Source organism: Mustela putorius, unplaced genomic scaffold (genome assembly GCF_011764305.1).
Source record: "Mustela putorius furo isolate JIRA1106 unplaced genomic scaffold, ASM1176430v1.1 tig00003845_pilon_pilon_pilon, whole genome shotgun sequence".
NCBI lineage: Eukaryota > Metazoa > Chordata > Mammalia > Carnivora > Mustelidae > Mustela > Mustela putorius.
Genome location: NW_025421998.1, coordinates 48,565,306 through 48,585,031, shown reverse-complemented (window position 1 = coordinate 48,585,031; position 19,726 = coordinate 48,565,306). Strand labels below are relative to the sequence as shown.

Genomic DNA, 19,726 nt, shown 5'->3' with positions numbered 1-19,726 from the left:
TGGAACATTTAGTTAAACCTGTAAGTGCGATCAGGAGTTAGCTAAAAGAAATCCAGGAGAAAGAGTGTGTGAAAGGCATTCAGAGAGTTTGCTGAGTGGGCTGAAAGAAGACTTGTAAGGTTCAAGTGGAGGTCAGAGTTGGCATGTAGGGACAGGCTCTGTGAAGGTTACCACCACCGCCAGTGCTGCTGCTGTTGTTACTGACGTTTTGTCCTAAGAGCAAAATGAACTGTTGGAAAACTTGAGCTGGAAATGACATAAACCAGTTATATCTGTAAGAAGATTATATTGACTATTGCTTCTTAAAGTAAAATTCTTTAGAAGATGACATGTAGTATTTCATGTTTTCTTACATCATATTTACCCCTACAAGCCCAGGTCTTTTCAACCCATTTTTCATTCATATAAGAAAAGAAATGAGGTTCTTAAAAAAAGGTCCTTATCTTATATTTGGAACAAACAGGATCTATAGGAGATTTGCTTGTATTTGCTTATCCACTCCTTCCTGTTTCCTGGAGCACATAATTTAATTACTGTTCTGTGCAACCACCAATAACTAGCAGAGTACAACTGAGACTCATTTGTTTTCCTGGGTCTAAGGCATCCTTTGGTTTTGTTGAGGCTGTCTGTGATACCTAGTTTTATTTTGCCTAGTGCCCTCAAGTTTATGGATCTGTGCTTTTTCTTACAGACCTAACTAGACTCAGTGTATGGCATACTAGTTTAACCAACATCAAAAATAGCAAATGAATTAGAAGGGCAGAAATTAAAGAAACAACAGATTAAGTCATTGCAACATGGTAAGACTCATTGAAAGTGGGGTTATTTTATGCTGATTTTGACATATAACACAATATTTTGTTTAAAGATAAAGGATTTGTTCATTTTTTGAAGACGAACACTGTGAAGTACAGTGAAATAACACTGTAAACACTATTGTGGGACCTCTGACTGAACAATACTGACACAATTAATTCAGTTAGAGTATGTGGTTTTGGTATATATACAAGACTACAGAAACTAGTTGAAGACCATCCAATTACTTTGTTTGAGTTTATTTGGGATGTTAGCCAGATTTCCTGATCAGATTTCCAGAGGTAAAAAAAAAAAAAATGTTCGAAATTATTGGACCACCTAGTTGCTTGGGATGGTATTAATTATATTCACTCTGTATTGAATAAAATTAGCAGTTTATAATTGCAACTGCTTGTCATAGTTTTAGAGTCATTATTAATGAGGGAGTAAGTATAATCCTCCTTAAATACCACTTTGTGTACTTTATATGCATATCTATGTCTTTTGTCTTTGTGTATGTTTTTGAGTCACAGGCACATAATGAAATATTACCCTTTCTCAAGGAACCAGATGGTTAATTTGGGAAAATGCTTTTCTGCATCCTTGTCCACTTAAGAATGAGGTCATTGCTCATAAGTTCTAGACAACTGTTATGCTGAGTTAAAAACAAATCAAAACAATACCCAACATTTACTTTGGGGCATATATTGGTTAAAAATCAACTCTTCTAATTTGGGAAATTGATTTTACATACATACATGGTAAACATGTTTAGAAGGAAAGTCTTTATAAAAATCTGAAAATAATGTTTGGAAAAGACTGTTTGGAGTGTAAGTTATAGCTTCTATACTTCATCCGTTGATATTGATGAATATGTACTTACTAGTTTTCTTAGGCTATTTTAAGTGAGATCAAATTTTAGAGCTTATTTATTGTGATTTCACTTCACTTTGATTTTTTTTGGTTCCAAATATAGGATACATGTTTTTAAAAAGTCATTTTATACTTTGAATTACTGTGTCTCCCCTAATGAGCTTAGAGATTAATTTCATTTCAACTATTTGCTTGCAGTATAGGTCTACTTTGTAATACCATGAAGTAGTTTATTCTATTGTTCTGGTGGCTTTAGTTAAATAATGGCTCTGGGGTTTTTGTTGTTCGAGGGAAAATGAACCAAATATATCCATTTGAGCTTGTGGTCCTAATAAATTATCTATGGCATCTTGTTTCCAAAGCCTGGAAGTACTTGCCTGCTTAAGTTCAAATCTCTTTTTCTCTTGGATGGATATTATATCCTTTCAGTGACTGTTCATTGCCTGCGAGTTAAAGTCGATACAACTTGACCAGTTATTTGATCTCTTTCACAGTTGGTACTGAACCTTTACTCCTTATGTTCTTTCCATTGTAGTGAAACATATTATCTTGCTCATGCCTTGAAATTCTGTCATTTTCTGTCCTTTTCACTCAGCATTCTGTTTAATTGTATTGCCATCCCTACTAGTCAGCTTCAGATTTCATTTGAGGCTCAGTTTAATGTAAGTCTTTTCATGAAGTTGTCCCCATTTTTCTCGTTCTTGGACTTCTTAAACTACTCATCAGTAGTGGTATGTCACTGTGCATGTTCTGTCTTTTATTGTTACATTCTTATACCCGTCTCTTTCACCATTTCTTTTATCACTGATCCTTGCACAAAGCTGTGTATATGGTGAGAACCAGATACATAGTTGTGGTTAATGGTGATAGGATGATGAACAAGCAAGCTTCGGGAAAACTTCTCCACCTGGACGTCAGCCAAATACATTTCTAGAGATAAAGAGGTAGCCGCTGGGCATCCATCAATCACGTGAGCTGTTGAGAGGAGTTTAGAACATAATGTACACCCAAGAAATTCTAATTGATTGCCCAGTCAGAAGACAACTATTTTCACAAAAGGAGGGAAGGGAAGGCCAAAGAGCAGATGTTGGAGAGGTGAGATGAACTGGAGTCAGCAGCAGTGATGAAGTTGAAGTTGGTGTCCAGTGGCCTTCTGACAGGAAAGAAGAGAGACAGAGAAAGTGAGTGATGAGGAAATGAGATGTGCAGAGGCGCCTCAGAAGTGGGGTGAAGAAATAGGTCCATAAGCAACACTTTAAGGTTTGTTTTTTACAGTAGAAAATAGGATTCTACGTCAAGATACGAATCTACCTTTCTTTATTATCTGGGCCTATATGGCTTAAAAAATCTCCTGAAGTGTACGTGTGTTCACACCCTTCTGAAATAAGTCACACGATCATGTTTTAGTTACTTTTGCCTAAAAAGTAATTTATCTTTAATATTATAAAAGCATTTTGGACCTAGACACTAAATAATGTATATTCAGTAGTTGTACTTCTGCAACTTATAATGAAAAGTTGTATGAGACAGAAATTTTATTTTCTACATAAATATGGGAATTACACATCCCAGTAGAGAGAAAAATACAATAATGAAAAATTTTTGGCTTTACTATGTAGGATATGAAAAATTACAATGGTACCATTTGGATTGTACAAGTGTTGGAATGGTATTAAGTATTCCCTAAAAGTTAATCAAGTGGAGAGTTCCTCTGTGATAGAAGAGCATGTAAATTCACTAATCTGCTTATACATAATTGTAGCTGATTATGGTTTCTGAAGGTGTATTTCATACCTAATTTAAAATGAAATAAAATGGAAAAGCAAGGTACAGAGCTTACTGAGCTGCAAATCTGGTTTTAATATATACCTCCTCTTTTTACTCATTTTGAAAATATACACCTGACATATTAGTGGTATAAAAATATTAAAACACTTGCTAAAAATAAATTCTGGTATTTCCCTTATAAAAAGAATGACAATATTAAAGCCTTAAAGTTGCTAGAATATTACTGCTTTTAGTATCACTTACTGATTCTCAAATAAGTGCTGAGTACCCAAAACTAGATTTCTCCATCTAATGTGGGATTTCACAGTAGCTATGCTTTTGACTTACTTGTATAGATAATTTTTTTTTTTTATCTTGGAGGTTGGCTGGTGTTTGCATCATAGAATATGAGATAATATCCCTATCCTCTATCCACTAGGTGCCAGTAGTACTTTCCTATTCTACATGTGACAATTGAAAATGTGTCCTGACTTTGCTGACTTTTCTTGAGGATGGGCAGTTAATACAACCTGTTACATTTCATGAGTGCTCAAAGTTTACAGTGGGTTGGGAGTCAAGTCATAAGTATTGTATTTGTAATTTCTAATGAGTGTATAGTTACATGTAATAAACTATAGTTTTTAGTAGACTATTTAAATCATCTATAAAATTGACTTGAAATTTTTGTTGGTGTTGATTCTCATTAATTTAAATCCATATTTTGGTGAATATAGCTTGTACATACTTCATTAGTGCATAATTATATAGGAAATGGGCTCTAATTATACTTCTGTATACATCTGGACAGTGTCTATGTTACTTAGAAAAAAAGTTAAAATTTTGTAAAAGTGAATTAGATTGTGCTGTGAATTTGGTTAAGAATTTGGAAAAAAACAGTTGAAGTAATTCTTTAAATTTACTCATGTATACTTATCATACTGATTAAATCAAGATATGGGTAATTTCTTTTAGAATGTATGGAAATGCAATGGCTTCATTAGAGTCAGAGTTAAAATTATCTTCTGATAACTGTATGGAAGCACACTCTTGAGTATATCTACTGAAAATGAGAGTGGGCTTTTAAATTAAAGTGGGTTCAAGTTCTCTAACCTCTGGATCATTCAAAGTGGGCTCTACAAACCGGTTTTAGCAGTATCAGCTGGAAGCTATCTAGAAATGCAGATTCTTAGATCCCCAACACACATCTAATGGAATAAAAATCTCTATTTCTAACAAGATTCCTGGGGATTCTTATGCATACTGAAATTGGAGAAACACAAGTCTAAACCTGATTTCATCTTTCCGGTATGAGTTAAGCTTCATAAGGATAGAAACTTTGTTTTGTTCATTGCCATGCTCTCCATGTACAATCCATGGTCTAGCTCAGAGCCCTCAATAAATACTTAATGGTTGAATGACTGAAATGCTAATCTGTCAGTGGATAGGATACCCTCTTTTTGCCTTTTTTTTTTTTTTTTTAATTAACACAAAGATTTTTTTATGTAATCTTGCTAGTGCTTAGCTTCCAAATGTTTTATGGATTATCAGGAAAAAATAAAAAGGTCATATTACTGCACATACCTTTTTAACATATTTTTTGTCATTTACAAAATGACAGAATGGGTAATACAGAATATGCCTGCCAAAGAATACTTACAAGTAAAAAGCAGTAATTTCTCATTTACTGCAAAATTGTCCATTAGTTATATAAAGCATAACATTCTGTATTGAAGCTTAATGGGAAGAGAAGCTTGAATAGATGTGCTTTTAGTAGCTTTACCTTTTTTACAGACACAGTATCCAGCTTTGGATGTATAATTTGTATGGTGAAATGGGAACCTTGAATTTGTTGTGATAGTGCTCAGGTTTGTAAGGGTTGAGGTCTGTATACTCTATCCCACAACCCTTGTAGTTTTGCATCAGAACCATAATGGCCTTCAAAGGAATTTTAACAGAGGGGGATATATAAAGGGTGGACTTTTTTTTTTTTTTAAGGTTTTATTATCGCAGTAATCACTTCTGCTACATTGCCAGCTACTCGGTATGTATTGAATGTGGTGGTTCAGATACCCGTGACTCTTTTCCAGGATAAAGTGTAATAAACAGCTTTGGAAGAACTTTCTTCAAAATGTGGTTCCCTGTCCAGGGCCCAGAAAAATGATCTGAGTTAGAAGATTGTGTATGGCAGCAATTAAAATTCTTAGTATTCTGGACTTTGTCCAGATGAGGTGTTTCCTTGAGCTGACTTTGGAATCTGTAGTATCATTCTCTTTGAGCACAGGTCTTTTGACTTTCATGGTGAGGTAATAGTCACCTGGAATGAACAGACACCCAGTGTATTTTGGAGGTGAAGGAAATGGCCCTGGGGATCCAATAGACCTTAGTCAGAGTACTACCCCTTACTGGTTGTGTGATCTCAGACAGGTTATTTAAACTTTTGTGTCTCAGTTTTCTTAACACACAACCAGAGGATAATAACAATGTTACATGTGTATTCTTTGTGATTTCAATAAGATAATTGTTTAAAGTATTTAGTGTCGATTCTTAAAAGGGGAAAAAATCTTTAATGTAAGGTATAAAATGCCAAGGGGTAATGGAGGTATGACGATGTGTTAAGGTGCTATTTAAAAGTGGGAGTTAAATGAGAAGTGAGTGGAATAATTATAACAGACATTAAATGTAGCACTATGTGCAGAGATGGTTATTTGTGCTTTAAATATAGCCAAGCAAACAAAGATGAATGACAAGACAGCACTCACACTAGACTTCATACTTTTGTAACAGTGATTATTGGGGGAAGTCCCTGGACTCAGGAATAGAGGTAGTGACCATTGCATTAATGAAGCACTGCAGAAGGAACTTAGGGGCTAATGTTAAACTTCAATCTTCATGCACTGTGGCTTTTAAGCTATATAAGCAAGGGAGTACCAGCCATTCCCCTGATGTGATACGGTCCTGGGATCCAACATAATTGTGACATGGCAGAACCTTGGTTCTAATGCTGTTGTGTCTGCCCAGCATTTAGGACTAAGGGAAGGTATATCCAGCAGGCTAGGGTCTGAGCTTATGAGCCAGCAGGCTCCTGGTATGGTGTAGCAGCTCACTGTTCGTGTTTGGAGGTCCATAGTTTACATAATATGGCAGAATGGTTATCTGATGATAGTGCCTTGAAGCTTTTTTTCCTCTAAAGCTTCCCAGGAAGCTCACCTATAGTGAAGAAGTTCTGGAAAAGTTAATCCTTATATATTAATTAATCTTTTTATCAGTTCTGAAGAGTTTATTTTAATGATGAGTAAACTGAGCTACAGGGCTTAAGCAGTTCACCCAAAGTCACACAGAAAGATGGTTGCAAGGCTTCTGGCAGGCTCAGTGGGTTAAGCCTCTACCTTTGGCTCAGGTCATGATCTCAAGGTCTGGGATCAAGTTCCACATCAGGCTCTTTGCTCAGTAGGGAATCTGCTTCCCCCTCTCTCTCTGCCTGCCTCTCTGCCTCCTTGTGATCTCTGTCAAATAAATAAATAAAATCTTAAAAGAAAAAGAAAAGAAACCTGGTTGCAAAGCTAGATTCAGAGCTAGAGAGCTTGGCTCCAAAGACCATGTTCTTAACTGTAAAAAGAGTTTTAATGCTGAATCTTAAAAAAATTAAAAATAGTAAATGCTCAGTGTTAGGTGGACTAAAGCTCCACAAAAGCCTAAAAATAACCATGAAGTAAAGATTAATTGGCATTTCAAAAGTAGAAAATAATAAATGCTTATTAAATGAGTTTCTCAGGTGAAAATTACTAAAAATGGAGAAGAGGATCTGGGCTGTTAACTTCTGAAGGTCCAGGCACAACATTCGTACACTAGAGATAAACACATGGAGTGATGATTAGCCCAGTCTCAACAGTCACAGACAGCAGAAGATGCCTTTCAAAAATGTTCATTGGTTGGGGTGCCTGGGTGGCTCAGTGAGTTAAGCCTCTGCCTTTGGCTCAGGTCATGATTTCAGGGTCATGGGATCGAGCCCTGCAGCAGGCTCTCTGCTCAGCAAGGAGCCTGCTTCCCCCTTTCTCTCTGCCTGCCTCTCTGCCTACTTGTGATCTCTCTCTCTGTCAAATAAATAAAATCTTTAAAAAAAAAAATGTGCATTGGCAGCGGTGCCTGGGTGGATCAGTTCTTAAGTGTCTGCCTTCTGCTTAGGTCATGATCCCAGGGTCCTGGAATCCCATCCCGCATTGGGCTCCCTGCTCTGGGGAGAGCCTGCTTCTCCCTCTCCCATTCTCCCTGCTTGTATTCCCTGTCTCACTGTGTCTCTCTCTGTCAAATGAATGAATAAAATCTTTAAAAAGAAATGTGAATTGGTAGTATAGAAAGATACTTTTTCCTTGGCTTGAGGTAGAATTGAAAATAAAAATTATATATATATATAATGTGTGTATATATATATAAGATGTACATACATACTTTGAAATGATCACCAGGGTCAAAGTAGTTAACATATCTATCACTTCATGTAATTACTGTTTTTTTGTGTGTGTGTTTTATTTATTTTTTGGGGGGTTGTCAGAACTTAAGATCTATCCTCTTAGTAAATTTCAGGTATACAATAAGATATTATTAATTATGGTTAACATGCTGTACATTAGACCTCCAGCACTCAGTTACCTTGCATAACTGAAACTTTGTACCATGAGATTGACATCTCTCCATTTCTTCCCCCACAGTCCTTGGTAACCACAAGACTTTTGTTATTATTGTCCACAGAGTGGAAAGTATATCTTGCTCTGATTTGCTCATTTATACTCACATTAGTTCCATTGCTTGGATGGGAGGGAAATTAACAGAATCAGATTCAGAGATAATCTAGCCAACATGTTTTTTGAAAAGAAGGTTGACTTTTCAGAAACAGTTTTTGGAACCTCTGACTCATGGGACTTGAACCAAAGTCTTTCTGACTTAGTTAAGCTTTAACTCTTCTTGAAATGGAAAACATTTTTTGACAACCCACCTCCTTTTCTAATAGCCATGCTTTAAATAGAATTTTCAGTATGCAGATGGTTGTACATTTCATTAATAGTAAATCTTTTCTAAATTCTTATTTGTCATGATGTAAGGAAAGTACTTCATGGTTTTTTGTTTTTTGGTATACCTCTTTAATTTTACTGAACATACTGGAAGGTTGTTTTAAATTTTGTTTAAATGTTCTTTGAACCAAAATATTTACAGAACAAAGAGTTCTTCTAGCCAGCAGATTGTTCCATTTGTTGTGTTTGAGTGTGGAAAAATTAGGGATAACAGCATGAGATGATACCATAGAGCATTTTCATAAACAACCTAATAGCATTGTCTAATGTGGTCTTTGTTTATTAAAGGTGTCCAAGACTCCTTTGCTATATTTAGGTAAATCTCAGGGTTTTTTTATTTGTTTGTTTTTGGGGTTTTTTTGTTTGTTTGTTTTTTAAACTCAACCATGGAAAATATTTTCTGGTTGGGAGAAAAGGAGTATGACCAAAAAAAAAAAAAAATTACACTTAACTGAAAACAGTTCTTTAGAGTGTCAACTTGAGGAAGAAATCAATTGCAGTGTTTTTATTTGTTTTTAAAGGTGGTAAAAAGAAATGCTACTATTTAATACTTGTGTGTGCATTTCTGTCTTAGTTTGTAGGCCCTAGATCATGACCCTTTTATTAACTGGTTATAATTCATGAAATAATAGTAGAAGAAATATATTTAATAACAACAAAAGTTAACATTTGCTGGGTACTATGCCTGCATATATCTATATCTCATACTCTAACAGCTATGTTTTATTTATTCCCTGTTAATTTAAGAAACAAAGCTTTAACAAGGAAACAAGTATATACTGAAGTCAGTATGGGCTGAAGCCATCACAGGCAAGAAAGAGTCCAGTGTTTGTGATGATAGAAGACAGTGACTATAAAGAATATATTTTTTTGACATGTCGTGTTGATGAGTAAAGTTGGATGGTTAAGATTTGAACAGAATAAACGTAGATTATGGAGGACTTTAAGAACAATTTTACAATGTGAGATTTAATCTAAACACAGGTATATATGTAATTGTATGTTCTTAAATGTTTTCTGTTGAAAAAAATGAAATGAAGCTCAGTTTTAGGAGTATTAATCTTAAAATGCTCTAGACATTTACTGGACACTTTTTTTTTTTTTTTTGAGAATGTGTAAGATGCAAGTGCCATAGACTGAATGTGCTCTCCCCCACAATTTAAATGTTGCAGTACTTATCCTAGTGTGGTGGTGTTAGGAGGTGGGGCCTTTGGGAGATGATTATGTCATGAGGGTGGAGCCTTCACGAAGGTATTAGTTCTCTTACAAAAGAGACCCCCAAGAGTTCCCTTGCTTCTACCATCCTGTGATGACACAGCAGGAAAACTGTTGTATTTGAATCACAAAGGGGATCCCTGAATCTACAGGAACCTTGATCTGGCTCATCTTCTAAACCCCACCCATGGATCTGCAAAACATTGTAATAGGGCAATGATGATTATCCAGACAATTCTTAAGTTATAATTGAAGGAAGAGCACATTGACGCTGAAATCAAGGCCAGGAAGAAGTCAGAGAAAATCCTTTAAATCTTTGTGATACAGCAACAGAGGCAGGGAAAATTTTCAGTGCCTATCATGTTTTAGCTCTGCAACTTGTGAAAAAAAAATTACAGAACTGCACAATTCATACTAAAAAAGAATTGCAGCACATGCCAATCAGATTTTAAAAATATGTAAGAACATCAAGGCTTTCCCTATCCAGAAAATATTCTCATACCTTTAGTTCTATAGAATTCGGTAAAAATTTGAATTCAAGAAGGTTAAAAACAAACTTCAAAGATGGTATTGAAAGAGTTTAATACAGTTATCAGAGAAAATAAAATTAAGACTAGAGCAACACACTTTTAGAACTGTTGAGCAGATGAGAATTAGAATACAACTGATAAGAGGTTATTATCATAGTGGGAAACTTGAGATAATTACAGAGTGCTCTAAGTAGAAATTAAAGAGAATAGATGTGAATGGTGCTTAAGGCATCCAACATATGGATAGTGCTTATTTTCTAAACTAGAAGAGTGTTTCTTTGAAATGACTGATTCTGTAAGACGAAATGGACATAGCCTTGGGAAAAATTTAGAAATAACAACTGCCAAGTAAGCATGTGCTGATTTTGGTTAGGATTTTGAATTTCCTCATAAAAAGTTCTTCAGATAAGGACCTAGGAGCAAAAACGCAAAATCAAAACTTAAAGAAAAACTCTACCTGACCTCTTGCATCTCCACAGTATTCGCTATCCAAATACAGTGAAGCTGTGCCTGTGAACTTTGGAGGGAATGCAAGTGGAATCCAAGAATATGACTGTCAGCCAAATTGTCTGTTATAAAGATGATGAGAGGAATAATAAAATACAATGTCTACATGTATTATTTGAACTCCTGATGTTGATATCGAACAGGTTACATAATGAATGGGGAATAAGTGAACGATAAATGGAATATAAGTTTCAGGATAGGACATAATGCTTGTGGATCATGGAACAGTGACTACAAATCTGTGAGGGGGAGAGTGAACCAAATGTTTATTCCCAAACAGGCTCTTCTTGGAGTCTAAAGGCAAAAAACTCAAAAAACGTAAAAATGTCAACATTTTATAAAAAATAAAGCCAATTACACAAACTCCTTGAAGATAAAGTTAATCACATGAAGAAGTGAATTAAAACGAAGAACTTAGAAATGGAGAAATTTTGTATAAAAAGTGTTTCGGGGTATAGATATGTCTACATTATGGGTATTACAGTTCTAGAATAGAATTTGAATCTAGTAAATCTTGTCTGGGTAAAAACAATATGATTGACCAGAACCAGGCTTGAGGTAGAAGTTAAAATGTGCTATTTGTTTCCCTCTCATAGAAGGGGGTCAACAAATACTGACAAATGAAATGCATTGCTATTCAAAATCCCAAGTCTTAATCTTCTTCATGTTCCCTTTTCTTAACATTTAGAAGCTTAGTTCTCTGGAAGTGAAAAATGATCTGAAGCTTAGCATCATCTTCGGGTTTACTCTATTCTTTTTTCATTCCTAACTAGTTAAAAAAAAAAAAAAAGGCACGAAAGTCACCTCATTAGAATGCATTATTGCTTTTGTTTCTGCATCCTTTTGTCCTACTGCATATGTTAATATTGTGGGAATGGTGTTTATCTAACTTTGAATTTATTAGGTAGGTAGTGGTATTTTGGGATTTTTAAAAAATCTTTTCCAAGTTGTTGGTTTTAAGAACACAGACTATTTTTCTTGAAATGATTTTTTTCCTTTAAAAAAATTGTCGTAAGTTTAAAATACCTATTAAGTACTTGCTAATGGTAAAAACAGGATGTTTTTGTACTCAAGGATCTCAACCCTGTCCTTAAGAATTTTCTCCATTTCAGTACTCACAAAGCTAAATATCTCTCATGTTCTCATCCTAGACCTTATTTCTGTATATGCAAAATAATTTTTTAATCAATCATTTTTAAAAATTCAAATTTCACTCATATTTGTTGAAGTTAATAACTGATGATATGATTATCTTGTTTCACATCTGTTAAGTCAAACTTGGCAGGATCTGAGGAATTATATGGTACTTGCATGCACACATTCTTGCTAATACCTTAAGTATTAGGGTAAGACCTTTTCTCTGTGGTCAGAGGAAAGATAATTTGTTACAGCAGTAGCATTAAGAAGCATAATGACAGTGTAGCAATGACTTTCTGAATTGCAGTTTCTACAGGGAAATGCAGTTATAACTAGGTGCAGTCCCAATGGGGTGCATTAAAGAAGAATTTTGATATTGGGGAGCACTTGTATTGAGGGACTGTGAGCAAGTCAGCGCATTCTCCTCTTACAAAAGAGACATTGTCTTTATTATTTTGGAATGTCAAGCAGATCTGCCCCAGGGAGAGAGATGACTCTACCTTTATTTTCTGGAACATAAGCAAATTTGCTCCAGGAAGAGATGTACCTATCTTTGCAAATCTGCCTGCTATGCAAACATCTTTGAAAAGTCAATCTGGAGTAAATTAGCTATTAATGCCTTTTAAAATGTTTGGGTATATGAGAAACCCTTTGCAAAATTGTCTCCCTGTAATATCTAGAAGATGCGATTCCTTGAACAAACTTAATGTTGCATAATAAAATCCAGTTTCTTCCATATTTTATTATCGATATATGGCTGATGCATATGGAACTATTTTGTTAATTTTTTTAATGTTCTCTCTGAAGTTTGTACTCAGTAACAACTTTATTTTTTTTTTAAGATTTTATTTATTTGAGAGTGAGTTAGTGCGACAGAGAGCACAAGTGAGGAGGGGAGGGAAAACCAGTCTCCCTACTGAGCAGGGAATCCCACTTGGGACTTGACTCCAGGACCCTGGGATCATGAACTGAGCCGAAGGCAGATGCTTAATCAATTGAGCCACCCAGGTGCCCCTCAGTAAGAACTTTAAACTCTAAGGAAAGTCTTAAAATTCATGAGCCAACTAATTTCTAGCATTGCTAAGACCTCAAAATCATTACTTGCCCTTCTCTAATACTATGTCAAAACTGCATAGAATTAGGATGAATCCTACTTACTATGTAATGCTCTTAAAAGTACAGGGTTTAATGTTTTACTAAGTTACAAGCTTTGTATTTTAGAACTGTAGATTTGAAAGAGTTGTAAGTGTAATGCCAGTGCTAACCATGGAAATGTGACTTTCTGGGGAATTACAATACTATAGATAAAAAGTCCCTAGTTTAATAAGTAAGTTTTTGTTCATATTTGACATAAGAAGGAAAAAATGGAAGTTTATTAGAATATTGAGCTATATGGAATAAAAATGTTAGGAAAATTTTTCTTTTTTTAAAGGTCTTAATTGTTTGAGAGAGTGAGTGCAGGGGGAAGGAGAGGGATAGAAGGAGAAAGAATCTGATGCAGACTCACACTGAGTGGGGAGCTCTTATGAGGACTCTGTCTCACAACTCTGAGATCATCCCCTGAGCCAAAATCACAAGTTACCCAGGTGCTCCCAATTAGGGAAATTTTGTAATATATGTGCTATTCTAATTCTAGTCTGGGACCACCTCTAGTAGTAATCTCTTCATCTTTCGCTATCATTGTCTTAGTTCAAGTCTTATTTCTCTGTCTTACACTATAATAATTTCTTAACAGCTTTTCCTGGTTCTAGTCTTTCCAGGTTTAGTTACATCTACGTAACTGTAGAATTTAACATGTTTTCAGAATCATCCAACAACCCTGTCTAACCAACCTTTTAATAATTATCCACCATGTTCTGCAATACATCCTTTGAATAAGAAAAAACAGTTACTTGGTAGTCCCTGCATATATCCTATACCCTTTTTTTTTAAATTTAAAACTATTTCCTTTAGCTATATCTGTGTTTATCAAAATCGTAATCATTAGTCACGGACTAGTTCAAATGCCTTTTTCTCAGTAGCTTTATAAACTTTTGCCTGAATTATGTTGTTTTTATATATGATTCTTGGCTTTGTGTGTCTCTAGCAGCTTTGTGCTCATTTTTAACAGTCATTTAGGTTTTGGTTTGGTCTTCCTATCTAGTTTATAAACTTTTTCTTCTGTCTTTTTTTTTTTCCTCCTAGCATGTAGAAGTCACGTCTGGGGCTTTGTGTCCTGCGGGCAGAGATCTTAAGCAAATCATCTTAGAGCAATGCTATAATTATGTTTGTGTGAATGTAAGTAGTGAATTTAAATGATTGAAAGCAGTGGAGCCTCTGTATAAGTGTAATGTGGAAAATAATTTTTTCTTGATTCTTAATTATTTGATTTTAAGTTCTGATAGATGAGTTCTGTTATTCAGTATGTATTTGGAAGTTTTGTTTTTTAACTTTAGAAATGGAAAATAATGTTTTCTAACAAGGTAGAGAGGAGGGATAAGAGAAGAGGGTGACATTTCTTTAGACACCATTTTCAGTCAGCTGGTATGAAGCAGGTAAGATGAAACATGTTTGAATTAATGAATAGTTCAAATTTTAATAGGTAGGACCTTATGGGTATCCTTTAAAGTTTTTCAAAAAGTGAAAACTAAGCTTGGTAAATGTTTTGGATGTTTATGTGGAAGTTCTCCATTTTTTTCCCCTTTAATTTTTAATTATCCTTGGATTAACTTTTAAATCATTTAAGAACTTGTTTTCACTTTTATTTTTCTGGTCTTTCAGGTTATGTCCTCTGATTTTGAGGAAACCCAGAGGTTACTGAACATGCTCGAAGAGAGTAATCTTTCCATTCTCTATCCTGTTGTTGTTATTTCAGTAAGTAAATTAATGCAAATATTTAAAAAAATAAATTGAAGTTGACATAGTCTAGTGTAGTATTAGTTTCAGGAATAGAATTCAGTGATTCATTACTTATATATAATACCCAGTGCTCATCCCAACAAGTGCCCTTCTTAATCCCCATCACACATTTAGCCCATCCCCACCCACTTCCCTCCATGCATGAACCCTCAGTTTGTTCTCTATAGTTGAGTCTTTATGGTTTGCTTCCCTCTCTTTTTTATTATCATATTTTATTTTTCCTTCCCTTCCCTTAAGCTATCTGTTTTGTTTCTTAAATTCCAGACATGAATGAAATCATATGCTATTTGTCTTTCTCTGACTGACTTACTTTGTTTAGCATTATGCTTCTTGATGCATCCACATTGTTGCAAATGGCAAGAGTCTTTTTTTTTTTTTTTTTTAATTTGGTTGGGGAGAGCAGAGGGAGAGAGAGAATCTTAAACAGACTCCATACCCAGCGTGGAACCTAATGCAGGGCTCAGTCTTACAACTCTGAGTTCATGACCTGAGCTAAAAAATCAAGTCAGATGCCTAACCACTTGAGCTACCCCTCATTCTTTCTTTCTTTCTTTTTTCCAAGATTTTATTTATTTATTTGACAGACAGAGATCACAAGTAGGCTGAGAGGCAGGCAGAGAGAGACAGGGGGACGTAGGTTCCCCGCTGAGCAGAGAGCCCAATGTGGGGCTCGATCCCAGGACTCTGGGATCATGACCGGAGCCGAAGGCAGAGGCTTTACCCACTGAGCCACCCGGTGCCCCTCAACTTTTATTTTTAACAAAATTTCATCCTTGAGGAAATTTATCCAAGCCTCAAAGAAACTCTTCTTTATGGATTCTTGAGCTTACTTTCTTGCTATGACCTCTATAACCGTGTTCCAGTTTTTTTTTTTTTTAAAGATTTTATTTGTTTATTTGACAGACAGAAATCACAAATAGACAGAGAGGTAGGCAGAGAGATAGAGAGGGAAACAGGCTCCCTGCTGAGCAGAGAACCCTATGCGGGACTCCATCCCAGGACCCCGAGATCATGACCTGAGCTGAAGGCAGCGGCTTAACCCACTGAGCCACCCAGGTGCCCCCGTGTTCCAGTTTTAAAACTGTTCTATTTATCACCTATTGTATCTCAACCTCTGTTCTTTGTATCTTTTCCATTAATATTTCAATTCAGTTTTCTGTTTATTCCTTTTGAGTTCTATTTTATATATCCCAGTAAGTACCAGAATTTTTTTTTTCCTTTTCTGGTGTTCTGTATTAAACTAAGGAAAAAGACAGATAAACCTCTAGTTAAGGAGTAAATGTCTCCCAGCACTACTTTGAGGATAGTACTATTATAAGTCTGTATACTATAAACATTGTAAAATATTTACTTAAGATTGGAAAGTTGTTACTACTGCCTGAGTAAAATTTGTTCACCCATTCTTTTCTCATTGTATATGGACTCATGTATGTAGACTCAGTATAGGAATATTAAAGTTATTATTAAACTTCATAGGAAAATGTCATTATAATACATCTAGAATCTGTATCCTTAGGATGAACTGAAGCATTAAAAAGGTAGAATAAGAAATTCTGCTTTTGGGGCACCTGGGTGACTCAATGGGTTAAAGCCTCTGCCTTTGGCTTGGTCATGATCCCAGGGTCCTGGGATGGAGCCCCACATTGGTCTCTCTGCTCAGCAGGGAGCCTGCTTCCTCCTCTCTCTCTTTGCCTGCCTCTCTGCCTACTTGTGATCTCTATCTGTCAAATAAATAAATAAAATCTTTAAAAAAATTTTAAAAATGCTGCTTTCTTGGATTGACAGGCAAGTAAATATGTCTGGGTTTTTGAATTGTCTTGTAAATGATCATAAAAGGTATCATGCTATTGCTTTCTGATAGTACTTGCCCCCAAATGGCTAAAAGGACATATCAGTGTTCCTACGACTTAAAATTGAGCAGAACCAGTCAAATATTCCCCAAAGTAGTAGTTTGTATAAAATATTATTATTCCAAAATACGTAAAAGACTTAAACTTGGATGTAAATATCTGGGGACATAATTTGCACATAATCAAGTGGAAAAATACATACATATATACATATAATGTCTGGGGGTGTAAGTAAACACTACATATGTGTGTAATTAGGAACATGTAATAGGAAGCTCATAGACTATGATGTGCCTACTTTGCTTTTATCTGAATTGATTTGCTCGAAGATTAAATCACATCATGGAAGGTTTATTTTTTTGTTTTGTTTTAAGTTTTGTTTTTAATAAGGCTTTTGTTAAGCAATTCTAAATTCTGAGAATGGTCAAAGAGTTTATTTGCTTCCCTGGACAGGTAGGTTTTATTTACCAGAAAATCTAAAATGACATCAAGTCATGGAAAAAATACATTCATTTTTATTTTGGAGTTATGTGATTCAGTAGTTATTGAACACATGTATTGTAAATGTTTAAAAACCTATTTGTCCCTGCTGAACTGTAGTACAATGGTCTTTTTTTCCTCTGCGAGGGTTTAACAACTTCCAGTTTCTGTCCATCTGCGCAGAGGAAGACTTAGTAGGAATCAGGCAGGTGCAAAGTAAAATTGTGCTTAATTAGGTGTTTGTGAGGGTTTTTTCAACTGAGAGGCTAGTTAAGGTGGTCATTTGCAGTGTGCCCATATTTCACTCTACAAGGACAAATTTTTGGAAGAAATGGGGCTGAAGTTAAGCTGGGGCATTTGTTTGGCAAACAAAAACAAAAAAAACGAACAAAAGAACTTGATTAGGTTTTAAGTGCCAAAAATTGGTGGATGTCTGCTATGCTGGTGAAGTCCACATTGTCTCTTATTTTCTCAAGGAGTTACAGAAAAATATTCTGGAATTATCTGTTAATTGTCATTTCAAAAGTACAGGTAACCTTCAACCTCATCTGGAACGTTTATCCCTTGGAGGGAGCAAAACACTTGTTGGTTTTTGGTAGGCAGGTATTTAGCGTAATTAGATTTTATTTCAGGATGTTGATTTTCTGAAGATTAACTTCTCCTTGACTTTTATGAAACTGAAATGTGTTAGGAAAGACTGACTGTAGGAAGTTTCTGTTGTCCCAAGATAAACTGACAGGTAGGATGCTTCTATTTTAAAATCTACTTAAGGGGCGCCTGGGTGGCTCAGTGGGTTAAGCCTCTGCCTTCGGCTCAGGTCATGATCTCCAGGTTCCTGGAATTGAGCCCCGCATTGGGTTCTCTGCTCAGCGGGGAGCCTGCTTCCCCTCTCCCTCTGCCTGCCTCTCTGCCTACTTGTAATCTCTCTCTGTTAAATTAAAAAAATAAAAACATAAAATCTACTTAAAAGATTCATCATGAAAAGTAGAAAAACATAGGACTTTATCTACAAAAAGCAGCTGTTTATCAAAAAAAATTATCTTTTTAAAAAAGGAATATCTTTGCTTACTCTTATGAACATTGTAAGTTGTGACATGCTTCATTTCAAGTGGACATTTTTACAAAAAATATTTTTGGACATAAGTCTTGTAAAAATATCTTTTATTGATACATTGTTCAAAATTCTCTTTGGCACTGTTACTTCATTATTCTTAGTTTTTTTATTTTAAGCAGTCTAACTTGGCCAAGTTGTCATTTGTCGATGGTGTTGAGTAGGATTTAAAGTTTACCAATATTAATTTGATCAAGTTGATAAAAGCCAAAGTTTTGGTAGATTGTAACTTAATTTTATTGTAGTTATATCAAATCATCAGAATTGTTCAAATTTCTGTGATCAGTTAGAGACTAATAATGTTGACTGGGCTAAAATAGATGTCATTCTTAAAGTTGGCAGATACAGTTGGGTTGGGTCAATTTATGAATTTTTATTTCTGATTGAATTTATATTTTAGGATGACATTTGTTACACTACGTAGCCTTTTAACTGTGAACCTTTGGAAACACCTAATCAGATAACAAGCATGTTCTGTACTAGGAAAATGCTCCTAACTTGAAAGGAAAAAAAAAAAAGTTTTTTTTTTCTTTTTTAATTAGAGACTGGCAAAAAGGAATTTAAAAAATATAGGTTCTTTCCTATGTCTTTTAACAAGAAAAACCTTTAAACATGAAAACCAAAGCTTTCTTTTGTTAAGCTAAATTGTGTAGGAATCACATTTTGAGAGCCCTTTTTAATGTCATTTCTGGTGCTATTCAATCTATCACTCATTATAAGTTATCAAGGAATCAAGGTTTTATCTTGAGTTGACTAAAGTTACTGTTTGCCTTCACTTTTTCACAGTTACCAGTGGGGGGATACACAGTTAGCACCTTCTTCAGATTGCAACTCTGAAGAGGATTTTCTGAAAGCTTTCTTTGGAATCACCTGATATAATAGCAATCAACATGGGGCATGTTCATTTCTTTATTTTCTACTCCTGTCATGTTCATTCACTGTTCAAATAGTGATGAATATTTAGAAAAACAGAGTAATATATTAAAATAGTAAAAGGTAAATTCATAGTTTCTGATATAAAAATCACTCCCTCCAGCCACCAGAGGTGGGGGGGAGGCTTTTACCTAAACTAAACAAGACTCAAAAGTGCTAAGAATCTGAATTATAGGTTCAGTTTTTCGCTTAGCAATTAATGATCAGGGCACTGTTTTTCTCCAGCATTGGAGAAGACAATATCAGGAAGCAAAAGTATAGCTGTTTCCCAGCCAAGATTATGTAAAACCAACTGTAAAACTTATAAAAAATTCCTTTCCAGGTGCAGAAAGTGAAAGATTTTAATTTATTTGGCTCTGGAAAGGTTTGTGCAATACATCCTTTCCTACTATTATCAGATGAGAGAATGGGCAGTTTATTCTTATTTAAAGCTTATTTTTTCAGTGAACAAAGCTGTTTCATATAATAGACACCAATGAAATGTTTAATTTTTAAAAGCAGAAAGAAATTGGCAACAAACACAATTAGAAGTTCAAAGCTGAGAAATGAAGCAAATTCTTTACT

At 35.0% G+C, this 19,726-nt stretch overlaps 1 protein-coding gene across 1 annotated transcript in view; it reads left to right on the top strand.

Moving 5' to 3' along the window:
- The window catches only part of CRPPA (CDP-L-ribitol pyrophosphorylase A), a 306,180-nt gene that overhangs the window by 147,359 nt on the left and 139,095 nt on the right, over positions 1–19,726 (top strand). The window contains exons 7-8 of the mRNA XM_004743402.3: positions 14,075–14,167; positions 14,651–14,743. Coding sequence (XP_004743459.1) covers positions 14,075–14,167; positions 14,651–14,743 — 186 coding nt within the window. The remainder of the gene's footprint in view (positions 1–14,074; positions 14,168–14,650; positions 14,744–19,726) is intronic.